A 15,701-nucleotide genomic window follows, 5' to 3' on the forward strand; every position below is an offset into this window, starting at 1 on the left:
CTTTGTAATACCTGCAGGTATACTGGAGTCTCTTTGGGCCACATCTTCTACTGATGTAGGCTTACTTAAATCAGCTGTTCCTGTGCAACTTAAAACTAAATCCAGCCCACCTCCTTCCATTCCTCAGTATCCTCTCTCAAAGGAGACAACAGAGGGCATTACCCCAGTAATAAACTCATTAATTGATCAGGAAATAATAACCCCTTGTATATCTGAAAACAACATGCCCATTCTGCCTGTTATAAAACCAAAAAGGGGGCCTGATGACAAGCACCTCTGTAGATTCATACAGGATTTGAGTGCTGTGAACAATCACATTATAAAGAGACACTCTGTAGTTTCCAACATACATAGGATTATTTCTTCTATTTCTAGCACAGCTACATACTTTACAGTAGTGGACTTGTGCTCAGCTTTTTATTCCATACCCATACATGAGAACTCCAGGCATATCTTTGCTTTCACCTGGAAGGGCTCTCAATTTATATTGAGTTGTTTGTCACAAGGGTTCGTGGAAAGCCTGAGTTTATTTGCACAAATTTTGAGATAAGACACAGATAATGTAACATTTAAAAGCAGTAAATTAATCATATACGTAGATGATCTCCTTTTGGCTTCAACAGACGCAGAAGCATGTCAAGAAGATCGTAAACACCTTCTTTTGGAACTGCACAAAAGAGGGCATAAGATCTCAAAGAATAAAGTTCAGTGGTGTCTCCCTAAAGTAGAATATTTGGGGTTCATCCTGCCTGCGTGTGTCCGCTCTATTTTTCCCAAACGAATTGAAAATTTTCAAAATTTACGTTCTCCTACAACTAAGAAACAGTTGAGAGCAATTTTTGGAGCAACAGGGTTTTGTAGACAATGGATTCCTTACTATGGGGAAATGACTAAACCCCTTATAGCACTAACAAGGGATTTAGTCCCTGAACCTCTCAAATTAGAGCCAGAACACCTGTCAGCTCTATCAGATCTAAAATAGGTTATCCTGTCTGCCCCTGCTCTAGGCATCCCAGATTTCAACAAGCCACTTACTTTGTATGTACATGAGCGAAGTGTTAGATTTAAATAGGTTGGAACAAGGGAAATATATAACAATTATGAATATGACCAAGTCAACTGAGTTTTATAGAGAAATTTAATTAATAATACAATGATTAATCAATGGAAAGAGAGAGAGATAAGAAAAGGAATAAGTATGAAGGGCCTTAAGCTAATATGGCCTAGACCTGAGTCTTAAGAGAGAAATCAGTCAGTTTGTTATAACTCACCATAAGATCTGTCTAAGTAAGGATTCTAATGACACCAGGCTAGCATCATCTCAGCTGCTTTCACCAGCTCCCTCCTCCATCTGAATCAGTGTCCTCAGAATGAGGTCTCTCAAAATGAGATCCTCCTCAATCTGAATGTTTCAGAATGAGTTTCAGCTCTTCTCTGAGCTCTTATTTTTAAGGGCAAAATCTCCTATGTCACCTCCCCTAAGTCCTTACATCTACCAATCACTGTAGATGTTTCTAAAGGACCGCCCATTTTGAATTCACAGCTGAGTAGTTTTAATCTCTTTAGTAAGTCAGGAAAAATGCTGCTGTGTCGACAAATTTCATTAAGAAAAATCCTCTGAATAAGTTATCACCCCTTTAGGTTTAAGTAGTTTACAAGTTTCCCCACCGTTATAGGTACTTAGTATCCCATTGTATCAATTCTAAAAACAGTCATGACTCAAAGAACTTCCTGTCCCTTCCATAAGCATGGATCAAAGTACTTTCATTGTTTAGCAAGCAGTTTTCTGTCCTAAAGCAGTCTTAAGTAGGGTGGAGTAGGAATACTCCCATAGCAAGAAGTTTTCACATTCAAGTAGAAGTCTCACTATCTGCTAGGGAATTTTTTAAAGTAGAAGATTCCCCAATGGGGGAAACCCCTAACATTCATAAGTCTGAGAAATTTTAAGGTTTACAGAAGAGGGGTAGCTTCAGGTGTTTTAACTCAGACTTTGGGACCTTCTCAGTGCCCAATTGCTTATTATTCTGCCCAACTGGACCCAGTAGCATCAGGAGCACCACCATGACTTAGAGGAGTAGCTGCTACAGCCTCACTAGTGACAAAAACTGTTGATCTAGTATTGGGATGCCCATTAACAATTATGTGTCCACATGAGGTAGAAGCATTGTTGCTAAAGGCATAGAACACAGGCATTCTCAGATCAGAGAATTACAAGGTATGAAATAACCTTTTTAAACAGTGAAAACCTTACCTTCAAATGCTGTACAACCCTTAAACCTGCCACCTTGATTCCAGATTTGCCAACTTCAAGAGAACCATTACACAGTTGTGAAACACTAGTGTCCATGTCAGAAAAGCCTCAAGATAATCTCTTGGACACTCCCTTAGACAATTCAGATCTGGTCTTATTTACTGATGGCTCCTCTTTTATGAGGGATGGCATACACTACACTGGAGCTGCTATAGTCACAGAATTTGGCATTGAGTTGTCAGCTTCACTGCCCTCTAATATTAGTGCTCAAGGGGCAGAACTCATAGCTCTGAAACCCACCTGTATAATTGCCAAGGATAAAAAGGCAACAATTTATATGGATTCTAGATATGCTTTTGGCATTTGTCACTCAGTTGGGATGCTATGGCTCCAGAGAGGATTTTTAACCTCAGATAGAAAATCTATAGCTAATGCAGAAATTATGAATGAAGTTCTTTCTGCTCTCCAGCTGCCTGAAGCCCTCGGTAGTTCATTGCTCTGCCCATACAGGTGACACTAACCTTGTTTCTAGGGGAAATGATTGAGCAGATGCTGCTACAAAGCTAGCAGCCATAGAAGGGCCTGAATTAATTTTAACATTAACAACCACTGATGACTTAAATTTATCACTTTCTTATAATGAAAAGGAAGTGGAAAAATGGAAGTAAAAATTCAAAGCAAAACAGATTAATGCAGTATAGGTGTCATCTGAAGGAAAACCCCTGCTCCCTAGAAGTTTCTATCACCAGATTTACCAATCTGTTCATAAAAATGGTCACTTTGGTATCCAGGGCATCGTGGACTCTGTTACGAGAGTATGGATAGCCTCTGGTATAACTACCATAGCCTCTAAAGAGTATTCAGCCTGCTCTACCTGCCAAGCATAAAACCAAGATATATTTCATGCCAAATCCTTTGGTGGGCGTCCTCTGGCTTACATGCCTTTTGAGCACCTACAGATAGATTTCATAACAATGCCAAATGCTGGACATTATAAATTTTGTCTAGTCATAGTAGATCAACTGACCAGATGGCCGGAAGCATTTCCTGCGACCCAAGCCACAGTGGCTTTTGTTGCTAAGGTTCTTTTCAAAGAAATTATTCCTCGCTTTGGCCTGCCTGCACCTATTGATTGAGATAGAGGAAGTCGTTTTACTGATTCTGTCCTAAATCAGATATATTCTTCCTTGGGGATACCTCCCAAATTTCATGTCCATATCATCCCCAGAGATAGAGACATGTGCTAGCAAATGATCAAATCAGAAACAACTGACAAACCCCTAAGCTGTCCTAAGTCAAGCCTAAGATAACGTTGGTACATGTGAGACGCAGGAAAGTGATGTAAAACCGTCTATATATTTCGCATCACTTCCTCTCTCCGGCTCTTGGACGGCAGAGAGGTGGCTGGGATCAGCTTGCTGAGCGTGTCGGAGTATTGGCGGAGCAGCTGGTATTTTTCGGGTTTAGCGGTGAGTTTTCCTTGGTACCATACTGAAGGAAGCATAGAACCTAGTTCAGGTGAGGTGTCTTCTCTGAGTTCTTGGTGTTTAGGCTGATTTTTCTCTACTTTACCTTCCTAACACTATCCTTTAAGTGAAAGCCTCTAATCTTTAATGATCTCGTGGCGGAGGACTTGAACTCCCTCTGGCACAGGCTGGGTGGGAGAAATTCTATACCTTTCCCTCTCTCTTCTCCTTGATTTCTTCCCTATATATTGATTAAACCACCATATATTTCCAAACTGACTTTGGTACTTTATTTGGGATATCCCTTGGTGACCAAAAATTAAATTTAGATTAGGTCATGACCCTAAATTATCCTTACATTGGGTAGTAATGTGGGCTCCCCCCCTGAAAAGCAGTAGCTCCCTGTGTGGTTGGGGGGAGAGTTTCGCTCAAAATATACTGCTGTGGGGTCATTTGGTATGAGTTGTCAGGTGTCTGATTTATGACCCTAGGATTATTATTATCTGTCTTAAAATTATGAATGCTGAAATCACCATTATAATTATCATTCCTGTAATTGTTCCTGTAAGAATTTCTTCAGTTCATATAGTTCATCATCGTCTGGGAAATATTCCTACAGTTCATCTTTATGTGGGACTTCTTATGACAGAAATGGCATGTAACATTGTTTTAATGATTACTGCTTTTTTGTACAGTTTAAAGGTCTGGTACTTCTAGACCACCATCCTTCACTTTTTTTTCATTATTTCCCTTGATATTCTTGATCTTTACTTTCTTCTAGATAAAATTTAGTTTAATTTTTTCTAATTTTATAAAAAAAAGTTTTTTGTTAGTTTGATTGTTATAACAGAGGTTGGATAGTAATTTTTATTATGTTAACTCATCCCACCCATTTTCTTTCTTTTAGATTTTGGAGAGTATCAAATGACCACATTAAATGACCTGTCAATTAGTTATTTCAAATGAAGAAATTCTGTCTCTTGAGAATTCCAATCATTCCACTGTTGTTATCATTCTTTTGAATAATTTAATCACTAAAATATTTTTAAAAGTTGAACACCCTTCTTTGCCTCATCATACTTACTCTTCCTTTGTAACTAAATATAAAATGACTGACAATATTGCAGCAACAAATTTATCATAAAGCAAAGACAGAATGTTTTGGCAATGGCACATCATACCCAGTGGTTCCCCAAATTCTGAATTTAACAGAAGATTGAGCTAGAATTAGTCTGATCCCATATAACTCAATGGACTCCTCTTAATGCTTTTATCTAGATAAGATTATTTCAGACTTTTAGAGACATAGTTAGAATGTTCCTTTTTCTTTGTTTTCTTCTCATTGATCATTGGTAATATTTCCCCCCTAGTATACACACTATATACTACCTTCTCAGGAACTCTTGAAAGAAATGTTCTTACTAGATCAATTCTGACTTTTGTGATGAGGAGGAATTTCAGATCACTCTATTTCTCCTCCACAGAATCTCCCATCTGATTCAGAGAGCACTTCCCATCTCCCTGATTCCATAGGGAAAATCATTTCAAAGTGAGACACTTCTTGAGGTTTTACTCTTCTCAATGTGACTCTCATTTTAGACATAAAATAATTTTGTGATTATTCCTTTGGGTTCCGAATGACTGGTCTCCAGTGCTTGCTCTGACACACTTAAAGGTTAGGAGTTTCGATGAAAGTTTTTTATACTTTAGTTTTCTCCAGTAAGTTGATGGAGGGTTTTGGTAGATGAATTCTGAACATTAAGCCCTAAATCTTGTGACATTTGTCATCTTAGGACTTATTAACATTCAAGGACATCGCTGTCGACTTCACCCAGGAAGAGTGGTGCCTATTGGACCATTCTCAGAAGGAACTGTACCTGGAGGTCATGCTGGAGAATGTGCAGAATCTACTCTCTGTGGGTAAGGACCATTTTCACTGTTAATTCTGAATCTGCCATTAAGGGAATGTCTATTCCAAGCCAAATGTTCAGGATTCAATAGCAAAAGGAAAATCTAACCATAGAAAATATCTGAGAGGCAAAGAAGATCAAAGCACTTGCTGAGCTGGGGATTGGCATATAACAGCCTCCACATGAAAAACATCAATTAATAATCGTAATTGGTCTCAGGGGCTGGAATAGTTCAAAAAGGAATTCAAAAATGAAAAGAGTGAAGTGTAAGAAAAATGGGGAAAATAAATGGAAGTGTTGCAAAAAGAAAATATGAGCTGAAAAAGAATAATTGGTTAAGTAGCAAAAGAAGCAAAAAATCTAATAAAGAAAAGAGTTGTTTTGTTTTGTTTTTTAAAGTAGTGCTGACTATAAAAAAAAATCCAATGTAGAAAAGAGTTCCTGGAAAACAAAATTTTACCAAATGGAAAAGGAGGATCAAAAGGTCATGGAAGAAAACCCTTCTTTTAAAATTAGAATTGTGCATATAGAAACTAATGACTTCATAAGACATTAAGAAACAGTAAAACAAAATTTAAAAAAATTAAAAAGAAGAAAATATAAAATATCTGACTGAAAGAAACACCTGACTGGAAAATAGATCCATAAAAGACAATCTAAGATTCATTAGACTGCCCCTCCCCCCAAATTTGCCTAGCTGTCATATTCTACGATATTATCAAAGAAAACTGCCTTGATATTCCCCAGTCATGGGTTAAAAATGAAATGGAAAAAATCCACAGGTCCCTTCCTGCAGCAATTCCCCAAATCACAAGTGCCAAGAATATTATAGCCCAATTTAAGAACTTTCATGGTAAGGAGATAGTACAGCACTCAGCCAGTAAGAAATAATTCTTATATCATGGATCCCCAGTGTTAATTATACAGGTTCTGGGGAGTTGTATATAAAAGGATCACAGTGCTTGGAATATGATATTCTAAAAGGCATGGAGACTATGTTTATAACCTGAATTACCCTCCTATGAAGATGGACTATATTCTTTCAGGGGGAAAAAAATCATTATTTAATAAGTAAAGGGGAGGTCCAAGCATTACTGATGAAAAGGACAGACCAAAGCAGAAAAATTAATGTCCCAATCCAGAAGTCAAAAGAAGCAATAAAAGGAAAATAAGAAAGAGACAATTTAAAAGAGTCAAGAAGGTTAAATTTTTCATGTGCCTAGTGGAAAGATGAGATATCTGTCACTCTTAAAATTTCTGTCATTATCATAGTAGTTAGAAGAAGTATACTTGGACAGAAAGTGTGTTATTCAAGTATTAAGGAAGATATATGAAAAAAAATTAAGGGGTGTAAAAGAGGGTAGCACTGAATGAAAATAGAAGAGAGAAGTATCATGGAATAAATTATATCAAATAAAGAGACATGGGAAGAAAAACAAATATTGTTGAGGGAATGATGAGGGTGGTGACAGGCAATCATTATTACTTATTCTCATTGGGAATAATACCCAGACTAAATGAGATATAGAATCTTATCTTACTGTATAGAGGAACAGGAGCAGAATAAGGAAGGTGGTTGAGGCAGGACAATAATATAAGGGAGGTAGAATAGAGGGAGTGATTAAAAGGGAAATGTGTGGATAGAAAGTGAAATGAGAAAGTGTATGATTAAAAGAGGAAAACAAGATGAAGGGGAATACTGAGATGTGCTAGATTCAAATTTAGGGTTAAAGACTGTATATAATAATTATTGGTCGCCAAAGGATTTTACTTATAAAATCCTAATGAAACACTCAAGTCAGAATGGAGTTTATGGTGATTTAATTACAACAGGAGGAAGAAATTATCAGAGGGAGAGAGAGAGAGAGGGAGAGAAAGAAAGGAGATTAACTCAACCACGCTGGCTCAGGCTGAACCAAGCGGGATTTTAAGGATTTGGAGAGCCAAGGCAGAGAAGAGAGTCAGTCCTTAAAGCTCATGTGACCAATCAGAAGGAAAGCTGTCTGCTGGCCTCCTCCCAGCTCGAGCTCCAGGATCAAAATTGCATCTAGCCTTCTCCACAAGAAGTGACGAGAACTCCAGAGGCTGTTCTCTACCTCACTTCCTGTGTCTCACATGTGCCAATGGTAGCTCAAGCTTGGCTTAGGACAGCCCAAGGGGGCAGTTAGATGTTTCTGATTTGTCATTAGCTAGCACATGCCTGTATAGTGTGGGTGTGCACATTCTTGGGTACTAGACCAAGCAAGATGGAGGAAATTTAAAAATCACAGATGGTAATCATAACTTGGATTATAAATGAGATGTACTCACATAAAAAAAGCAGATAGCACAGTATTAAAAATCATAATCCTATAATATTTTATTCATAAGAAACCCATTTGACATATGCAAGTAGACATTTAGAGTAAAGGTAAGGTGGCTGTTATTTCCTCAAAAACATGGAAATATAAAATGAAAATATAAAACTAGCTCACAGTTAATTCTGCCTATACTAGCAAGTTTATCCTAATTCCTCCTTCATTCTTCCTTCAAATCCCATTCATGATGATGTAAATGGAAAAAAAGGGAGTTAGTATTGCAAAATATCCCTTCTGTGTCCTACTGGACATACTGGAGTTCATAATTATCATTAATTTTGCAACACTCCTTGGAGTTTGATACTCTTATTATCCTTACTTCACAATTGAGGCAACTAAAACAGAGTTTAAAAGACATGCTGAAGGGCACCCACTTACCTATTCTCTCTCTGAATCTGAATTAAATTTGGTTTTCTGACTCCTAGTTCTCGTTTCTTATCCTTCACTACCAGCTACCATTAATTTCTGTGTAATGGAGGTTGTGGAATGTGCCTATTCATCTATTACAGGAGATAAAGATAGAATTTGCTGTTTGCAAATGGTTTCCATGATATTCATCCTCCTTCAAGTATCCCTAGAGTGAATACAACAGAAGCCATTCTCTAGACCTTACTTTTATGCCTCCTTTCCTTTCAGATGGACTATTTTTTTTCTCTCTTGTTCCCTTCTTTCTTATGCCCAGGTCTTCCAGTTCCTAGAGAATATTGTGCCTTCTGTTTTCAGCAAGGGAAAGCACCTTGGCAGCTAGAGCCAAAAGGCCCCAGGAGCTCCTGTCCAGGTGAGTGAGGTGAAATCCAGGTGTATAAGGGCTGTTACCCCAAAAGAGTTTTTTATCTGTTGTAGTGAAGAGACTGGCAGACCCATGCCAAATCATGCTGTTCATTTTCTGAGAGATGAATGAGGGACTCAAGTGTAGGGAGGTCATGAGACAACTATATATTGTAATCATGAAATAAAATGAATAATTTGTATGTGTGCCCTAAATGATATAAGATCATTTTCCCCCTTTATTTTTAGTTTTTAAAGCATTTTTCCATGTTTACATGATTCATTTTCTTTCCAACCCCTCTTCCCTCCCTTCCCTCTCAGAGCCAACCAGCAATGCCACTGGATTATATATAAATGTTATCACTTGATACCAATTTTTATATTTTTCATTTTTTAGTAGAGCAACCTTTTAAAACCAACCCCACCCCCCACAATGTATTGTGGTACCAGTACAAAACCAGCACTAAAGAATAGGTTTATTAAGAGGAGTCCAATCTTATAGTAAAACTAGACTCTTGTCAAGATCAGAACCAGAGACCACAAGCTATAGGAGACAGCCTTTTTTATGCCAATAAATCTGATGACACAGTGACAGAAAATAGAATCAAAATTAATATAGAATGGATGCAAAATCTTTCATGGAGGCATTTCTTAATTAATACAAGTGCCGATTAAGCTATAAAGTGTAAAAACAAATTTCACTATGGGTGGTAACTTTTGTCTATTATCATAGCTGACTTTTCCAAGGCCTCTGCAAGAAATGGTTGGGAGCTAATTGTTTTTCTTCTGGCAATTATTATGAAATATTCTGAGTTGGCAATTGGATGCCTCTGAGTATCTTGTTATACAAAAAAGAGTAATTCCCCATCCCCATCTCACTATCTTGTTATACAAAAACAGGCATGTGGTGGGCTAAGTGGAAACTTGGGTTATAGGCTTCAGGTCAAGATACTTGTAAACAAGATTTGATGTCATGCTAAACTTTTGTTTTTAGCTAATGTTTCTAATTCTTATAAAGCAGACTATTATTTGACTACTAATTTAAGACTAATGTTATTAATCATAAAGAATGATACTATTATAATAATAAAAGAGGTAGGGTATTTCACACTCACAGTATCTATATGTATATAAGAGAAAAGTCATGTTTTTCTTCTGTGCTTCTACTCCGAGTTCTTTCCCTCAGTGTGGATAGCATTTTTTCTCATAAGTCCTATCTGCACAATAGTATTCCATCACCATCATATGACACAATGTGTTCAGTCATTGCTCATTCAAGGGACACCCCCATTTTCCAATTTCTTGACACCAAAAAGAGTTAGGATATGAGTATTTTTGTACAACTTTTTTTTTATTAACTCTTTGGGCTACAAACCCATTACTGGTATTGCTGGATCAAAAGGCATGCATTATTTTAAAGTCAGTTGGGCATAATTCTAAATTGAATGGTATAATGTCTTTACATGTTGGAACAATTAGATTTTCCTTTCACAGTATGTTGAGAGAAGAAGGAAATCTATATTCCATTTATATTCCATTTTCATTAGAGTTGAAGAGTGAAATTATTTTTCTGCTTAGCATACCAAATTTACCAAAAATGATCCTGTGATAGTGTATCCAAAATGACGAGAACAGAATATTTGGATGGTTATCTGAGATTCACAAAATTATAGCAATAATGGATGAATTTTTTTTTTAGGAAAGATAGAAAAGGCAGTGGAAAAAGACTGTCCAATATGGAGGACAAATCATACTCAGGCACAGGGTTTGGATTGTAGTCTAGCTGCAAGGAAGTTGTTCATGTCATTCCTCCATTCTTTACTCATAACATGAGTTATGAAGTTTGATGAGAATCTTTGTCCTGCCTGTATCATAGGTACATTGTGAGATTTCATTGTTATTATATGTTAAAGTCTTTAAAAATCATCCATTTTGTAGATATGACCAAATGGTGTATCCAAAGACTAGTTCTACTTCTTTAAGTTTAAAAACTCCTTTTTGCCTGGAGAAATAGAATAAAAATCAGTTTACTTTCTGCCATCAAAGAAAGAAACTTATATTTCTCTGTGTGTGTCCTTTTTCCTTCTGTGTTTATATCATAATTTGTTTTTTTTTCCAGAGGCAGAGACTAATTTTGAAGTGAAGGAGATGTCTACAGAACTGAGGATTTTTGTGCAAGAATCTGACCCCAAAAGTTGGATAAATGATGGTTCCCATGACTTCGTTTTGAGAGAAGTCTCTGACTCTGATGTGAAGATAAACAAAAATCTAAAGAGTGAATGTGAATTTGATGAGAAATTCAGTCAATGTTCAGTCCTCAATCAGTATATAAAAGTGATCTCAGGAACTGACTATTGTCAGGATAGTCAATACAGCAAATGCTTTCCTGAAGAAGTAGGACTTTTTCAGTTGAATGAGAACCCTTCTGAAAAGCCCATCTATCAAGGTAACCTAGGAGGAATGATCTTTGGCTGCAGTTTAGACTTCATTGGACATCCAAAAAGTAAATGGGTAGAGATGGTTTCTGTGAAGGATGAAGTAGAGAATTCTTTCAGTCAAAACTCTGATCTTCATGCACATCAAATAATCCATTTGGGTGAGAAACCTTATGAATGTAAACAATGTGGAAAGGCTTTCAAACAAAGGGGATCTCTTGCAGTACATCATAGAATCCACTCTGGAGAGAAACCTTATGAATGTAAAGAGTGTGGAAAGGCTTTCACACAGAGGAGTCATCTCAATAAACATCAGAGAATCCACTCTAGAAAAAATCCTTATGAATGTAAACATTGTGGAATGGCTTTCACACAGAGGAGTCATCTTGCTGCACATCAGAGCATCCACACTGGAGAGAAACCTTATGAATGTAAACAATGTGGAAAGGCTTTCACACAGAGGAGTCATCTTGCTGCACATCAGAGATTCCACACTGAAGTGAAACCTTTTGAATGTAAACAATGTGGGAAGGCTTTCACACAGAATGGGGATCTCACTAAACATCAGAGAATCCACACTGGAGAGAAACCTTATGAATGTAAACACTGTGGAAAGACTTTCACACAGAGTGGGGGTCTCACTAAACATCAGAGAATCCACACTGGAGAGAAACCTTATGAATGTAAACATTGTGGAAAGGCCTTCAGAGAGAGAGGAACTCTCACTAAACATCAGAGAATCCACACTGGAGAGAAACCTTATCAATGTAAACAGTGTGGAAAGGCTTTTCCACGTAGCAGATCTCTTGCTATGCATCAACTAATCCATTCTGGAGAAAAACCCTATGAATGTAAACAATGTGGTAAGACTTTCAGAGGAAGGGGCTCTCTTGTAATACATCATAGAATCCACTCTGGAGAGAAACCTTATGAATGTAAACAGTGTGGAAAGGCTTTCACACAGAGGCATCATCTTGCTGTACATCAGAGCATCCACTCTGGAGAGAAACCGTATGAATGTAAACAATGTGGAAAGGCTTTTACACGTAGCAGGTCTCTTGCTACACATCAGCTAATCCACACTGGAGAGAAACCTTTTGAATGTAAACACTGTGGAAAGGCTTTCACAGAGAGAAAATCTCTTGCTATACATCAGAGAATCCACACTGGAGAGAAACCTTATGAATGTAAACACTGTGGGAAGGCTTTCACACAGAGTGGGGATCTTGCTATACATCAGAGGATCCACACTGGAGAGAAACCTTATGAATGTAAACACTGTGGGAAGGCTTTCACACAGAGGCGGGATCTTACTATACATCAGAGAATCCACACTGGAGAGAAACCTTATCAATGTAAACACTGTGGAAAGGCTTTTCCTCGTAGCAGATCTCTTGCTCTGCATCAACTAATCCATACTGGAGAAAAACCTTATGAATGTAAACAATGTGGTAAGACTTTCAGAGGAAGGGGCTCTCTTGTAGTACATCATAGAATCCACTCTGGAGAGAAACCTTATGAATGTAAACAGTGCAGAAAGGCGTTCACACAGAGGATTCATCTTGCTGTACATCAGCGCATCCACTCTGGAGAGAAACCTTATGAATGTAAACAGTGTGGAAAGGCTTTTACACGTAGCAGGTCTCTTGCTACACATCAGCTAATCCACACTGGAGAGAAACCTTATGAATGTAAACAGTGCAGAAAGGCTTTTACACAGAAGATTCATCTTGCTGCACATCAGAGAATGCACACTGGAGAGAAACCTCATGAATGTAAACAGTCTTCCACAACAGATCTCTTGCTACACATCAGCTAATACACACTGGAGAGAAACTTCATGAATATAAACAATGTAAAAAGACTTGCAAACAAAAGGACTCTCATATAGTGCATCATAGAATCCGTTCTGGAGAGATACTTTATAAATGTAAACATTTTGGAAAGATTTTCAAACGGAGGTGCCATCTTGTTGCACATTAGAGCATCCACACTGGAAAGAAACCATATGAATATAAACACTGTGGAAAGGCTTAGACACAGTAGCTCTCTTGCAACACATGAGCTAATCCACACTGGAGAGAAACCTTATTGTATTGGATAAAATTATGCAATATTCTATGTCATTCATTTATCATTATTAATAATGTTGGATTGGAAACTTCCTTTAAAAATTAGTGAAAATTGGGTATCCTTCTGAAGGAAGATACTAATCTCCCCTTATGAAGAGTGGAGAAATTACACACACACACACACAAACTTTTTATAGATACATAAATATTCACATTGTATCTAATGTAGTCAAAACCTCTGCTTTTAAATTTTTTTAAATTCATAGTTTAAGGGTTTACATTGACATTTCCATTGGAAAAGTCTTGAAACATGCAACTATAATCTTAACTCTTTGTCCCAAGTGTTTCAGTTCAAAAGACCTTGGCCATGTCTAAATTCCGACTCAACTTAAAAATTGCAAACTTAAGAAATGCTCCCATTAGTTCAACGATGCTGGGAAACTTAATGAGGTTAGAACAAGATAAAGAAAATGTAACATACACAGACATTGTATTATATACAGGTAGTGAGTGACTAGAATGGGTGTATTATGTTAATTTCTGATGTATTTTGAGTTCATTTGTATATCCATGTACATTGCTGTTGAGTCAGACACTCAGAGCAGTTTCCCTTTCCCTTTCCCTAATAAAGGCTGTATATTGGGCTGAAAGCATCTTATCTAGTCTCCTATCTATTCATTTGAGCAGGGATGCAAACTCTGAGATTCCACCGCAAACATTATGAATGTCAATAATGTTGAAAGGCTTTCCCAAAGATGGGCCATCTTGCTGAACATATTCTTTTTGCCAAGAGTGGATTGTGGTTCCTGAATGTTGTTTGCTTTTTAAGCTTCTCTTTTGTAAGGTTTTGTCTTTGTAATATCTTTACTTCCTAGCCAGGATCTCAAGTGAGGTCAGGTAATATGATATTTTTTATATAGGGATCTTTAAAGCACATTGCCCTGAAGCTACTTTTCCTCGCCCTGCTGCCTTGGCTGTGTGTAGCCTTGTTTCTTCCCAGGCTCCACACTCTTCAGCCTCGGGTCTTGCTGCAAAGGCCTTGCATTGCCCTCAGGCAAGTAAGTCTCTGGTACCTTCAATCAGCTCCTGAGAATTCAGCAATTTCCTCAGTCCTCCCTCTGACTCTGGCATGGCAGGTGGTATGGGAGAGATGTGATCCGCTTTTACTCTGATAAGTGCAGTTTTGCCCTCATAGTGTTAGAATCCCCAGACCCTGCCTACCTTTAAGGATACATCCCATGAGAGAGCCCCTTTGCTCTTCTGGTTTTGATTTCTGTCCTTTTGGAGAGGCTTTGTAATTGGTTGAAAAGAGATTCAGAAGGCTCTTGCTGCTACAATGCCATCTTAGCTCTGCCCCCCAATGCCCCCATCTTCTGTTAATATTATGAGTAAAATTTTTTATGTAAATCTAGAATGGTTAGGCCACATGTTATGATTATCATCATTGTTAATTTATTGAAAATTTGTTGTAATAAATAAATGTAATGATGAAAATTTGTCTTTTGCCCTATTAGACCAGGATAAAAGTCTCTCAATCCTAGAATTTTTACCAAAAGAGGTTTGAATGAACTCTCTGTTATAACCAAAAGAGGAAAATGACCCTCTGTGCCTAAGTAGTTTGACTTGCTCAAACTATAAGTATATCTATTTCTACTATCGTGAACTTCAGTTCAATCAACCACACCCAAAGTTCATTCTGGATCTTCTTGATGTAGTGTAGGTTCTGTCATCTTTCTGCAACAGTTTATTCTCTGGATTTATGAGTTAGCAAGCTTCTTTCCTTGAAGATCTTTCTCAAACAAAAAATTTCAAAATGTTGGATTTTTATTAAAATACAATCCCCCCCTGAAGTGGGTGTTAAAAAACATCCAGTCCAGCTCTGGATGCAATATTGAGTTATGGATGTGTATGAGTTAATTATCAAAAGAATTGAAAAAAAACCAAAAATAAAGAAAAATGGAAGAAAGTTAAACTTGGTAGAAAGAAAAAATTCAAAATTAGAATCAAAATACCAAAATCTATGTATATAAAATGTTGAGTAAGCAATAATAAATTCACGATAGGCCCTTGTATTAGGGTCCAATAAATCTCTATCCCAGAAGTCTGTAGGACAGAATGCAGGAATATTTAACTTACCCATTTGCAGCCAAGACTGCAGGAAATTGCCATACTATGAGAAGAAAAAGAACTAGAATTTTATTTTGATAGGGAAGTGTCATTCCCTCATCTGATTTTTTTCCCCCCTCAGGGATATGGGTAGCCAAGATGATAGTCAAACTTTGGTACTTGTCTGAGTACTTCACGAAGAGTGTAGATACAAGGAAGACCTACAACTTAACATATGTCAAGCATCGCAACCTCAAGTCTCTCACTAGTTTTTCCTGTGTGGGCTTTTTGGCACTATTCAGGTTAAGTCTGAGCTCCTTATTTTTATCCCATTTC

The 15,701-nt window shown here is 37.4% G+C and overlaps 1 protein-coding gene across 1 annotated transcript in view; it reads left to right on the forward strand.

Moving 5' to 3' along the window:
* Positions 1-13,917, forward strand: part of LOC100024027 (zinc finger protein 345-like) — a 32,502-nt gene extending 18,585 nt beyond the window's left edge. Inside the window, exon 4 of the mRNA XM_056820556.1 lies at positions 10,872-13,917. Within this exon, the coding sequence (XP_056676534.1) occupies positions 10,901-13,006 (2,106 nt within the window). The 5' untranslated portion in view covers positions 10,872-10,900 and the 3' untranslated portion in view covers positions 13,007-13,917. The remainder of the gene's footprint in view (positions 1-10,871) is intronic.
* Positions 13,918-15,701: the final 1,784 nt, after the last annotated feature.

This window comes from Monodelphis domestica, chromosome 3 (assembly GCF_027887165.1).
Source record: "Monodelphis domestica isolate mMonDom1 chromosome 3, mMonDom1.pri, whole genome shotgun sequence".
Lineage (NCBI taxonomy): Eukaryota > Metazoa > Chordata > Mammalia > Didelphimorphia > Didelphidae > Monodelphis > Monodelphis domestica.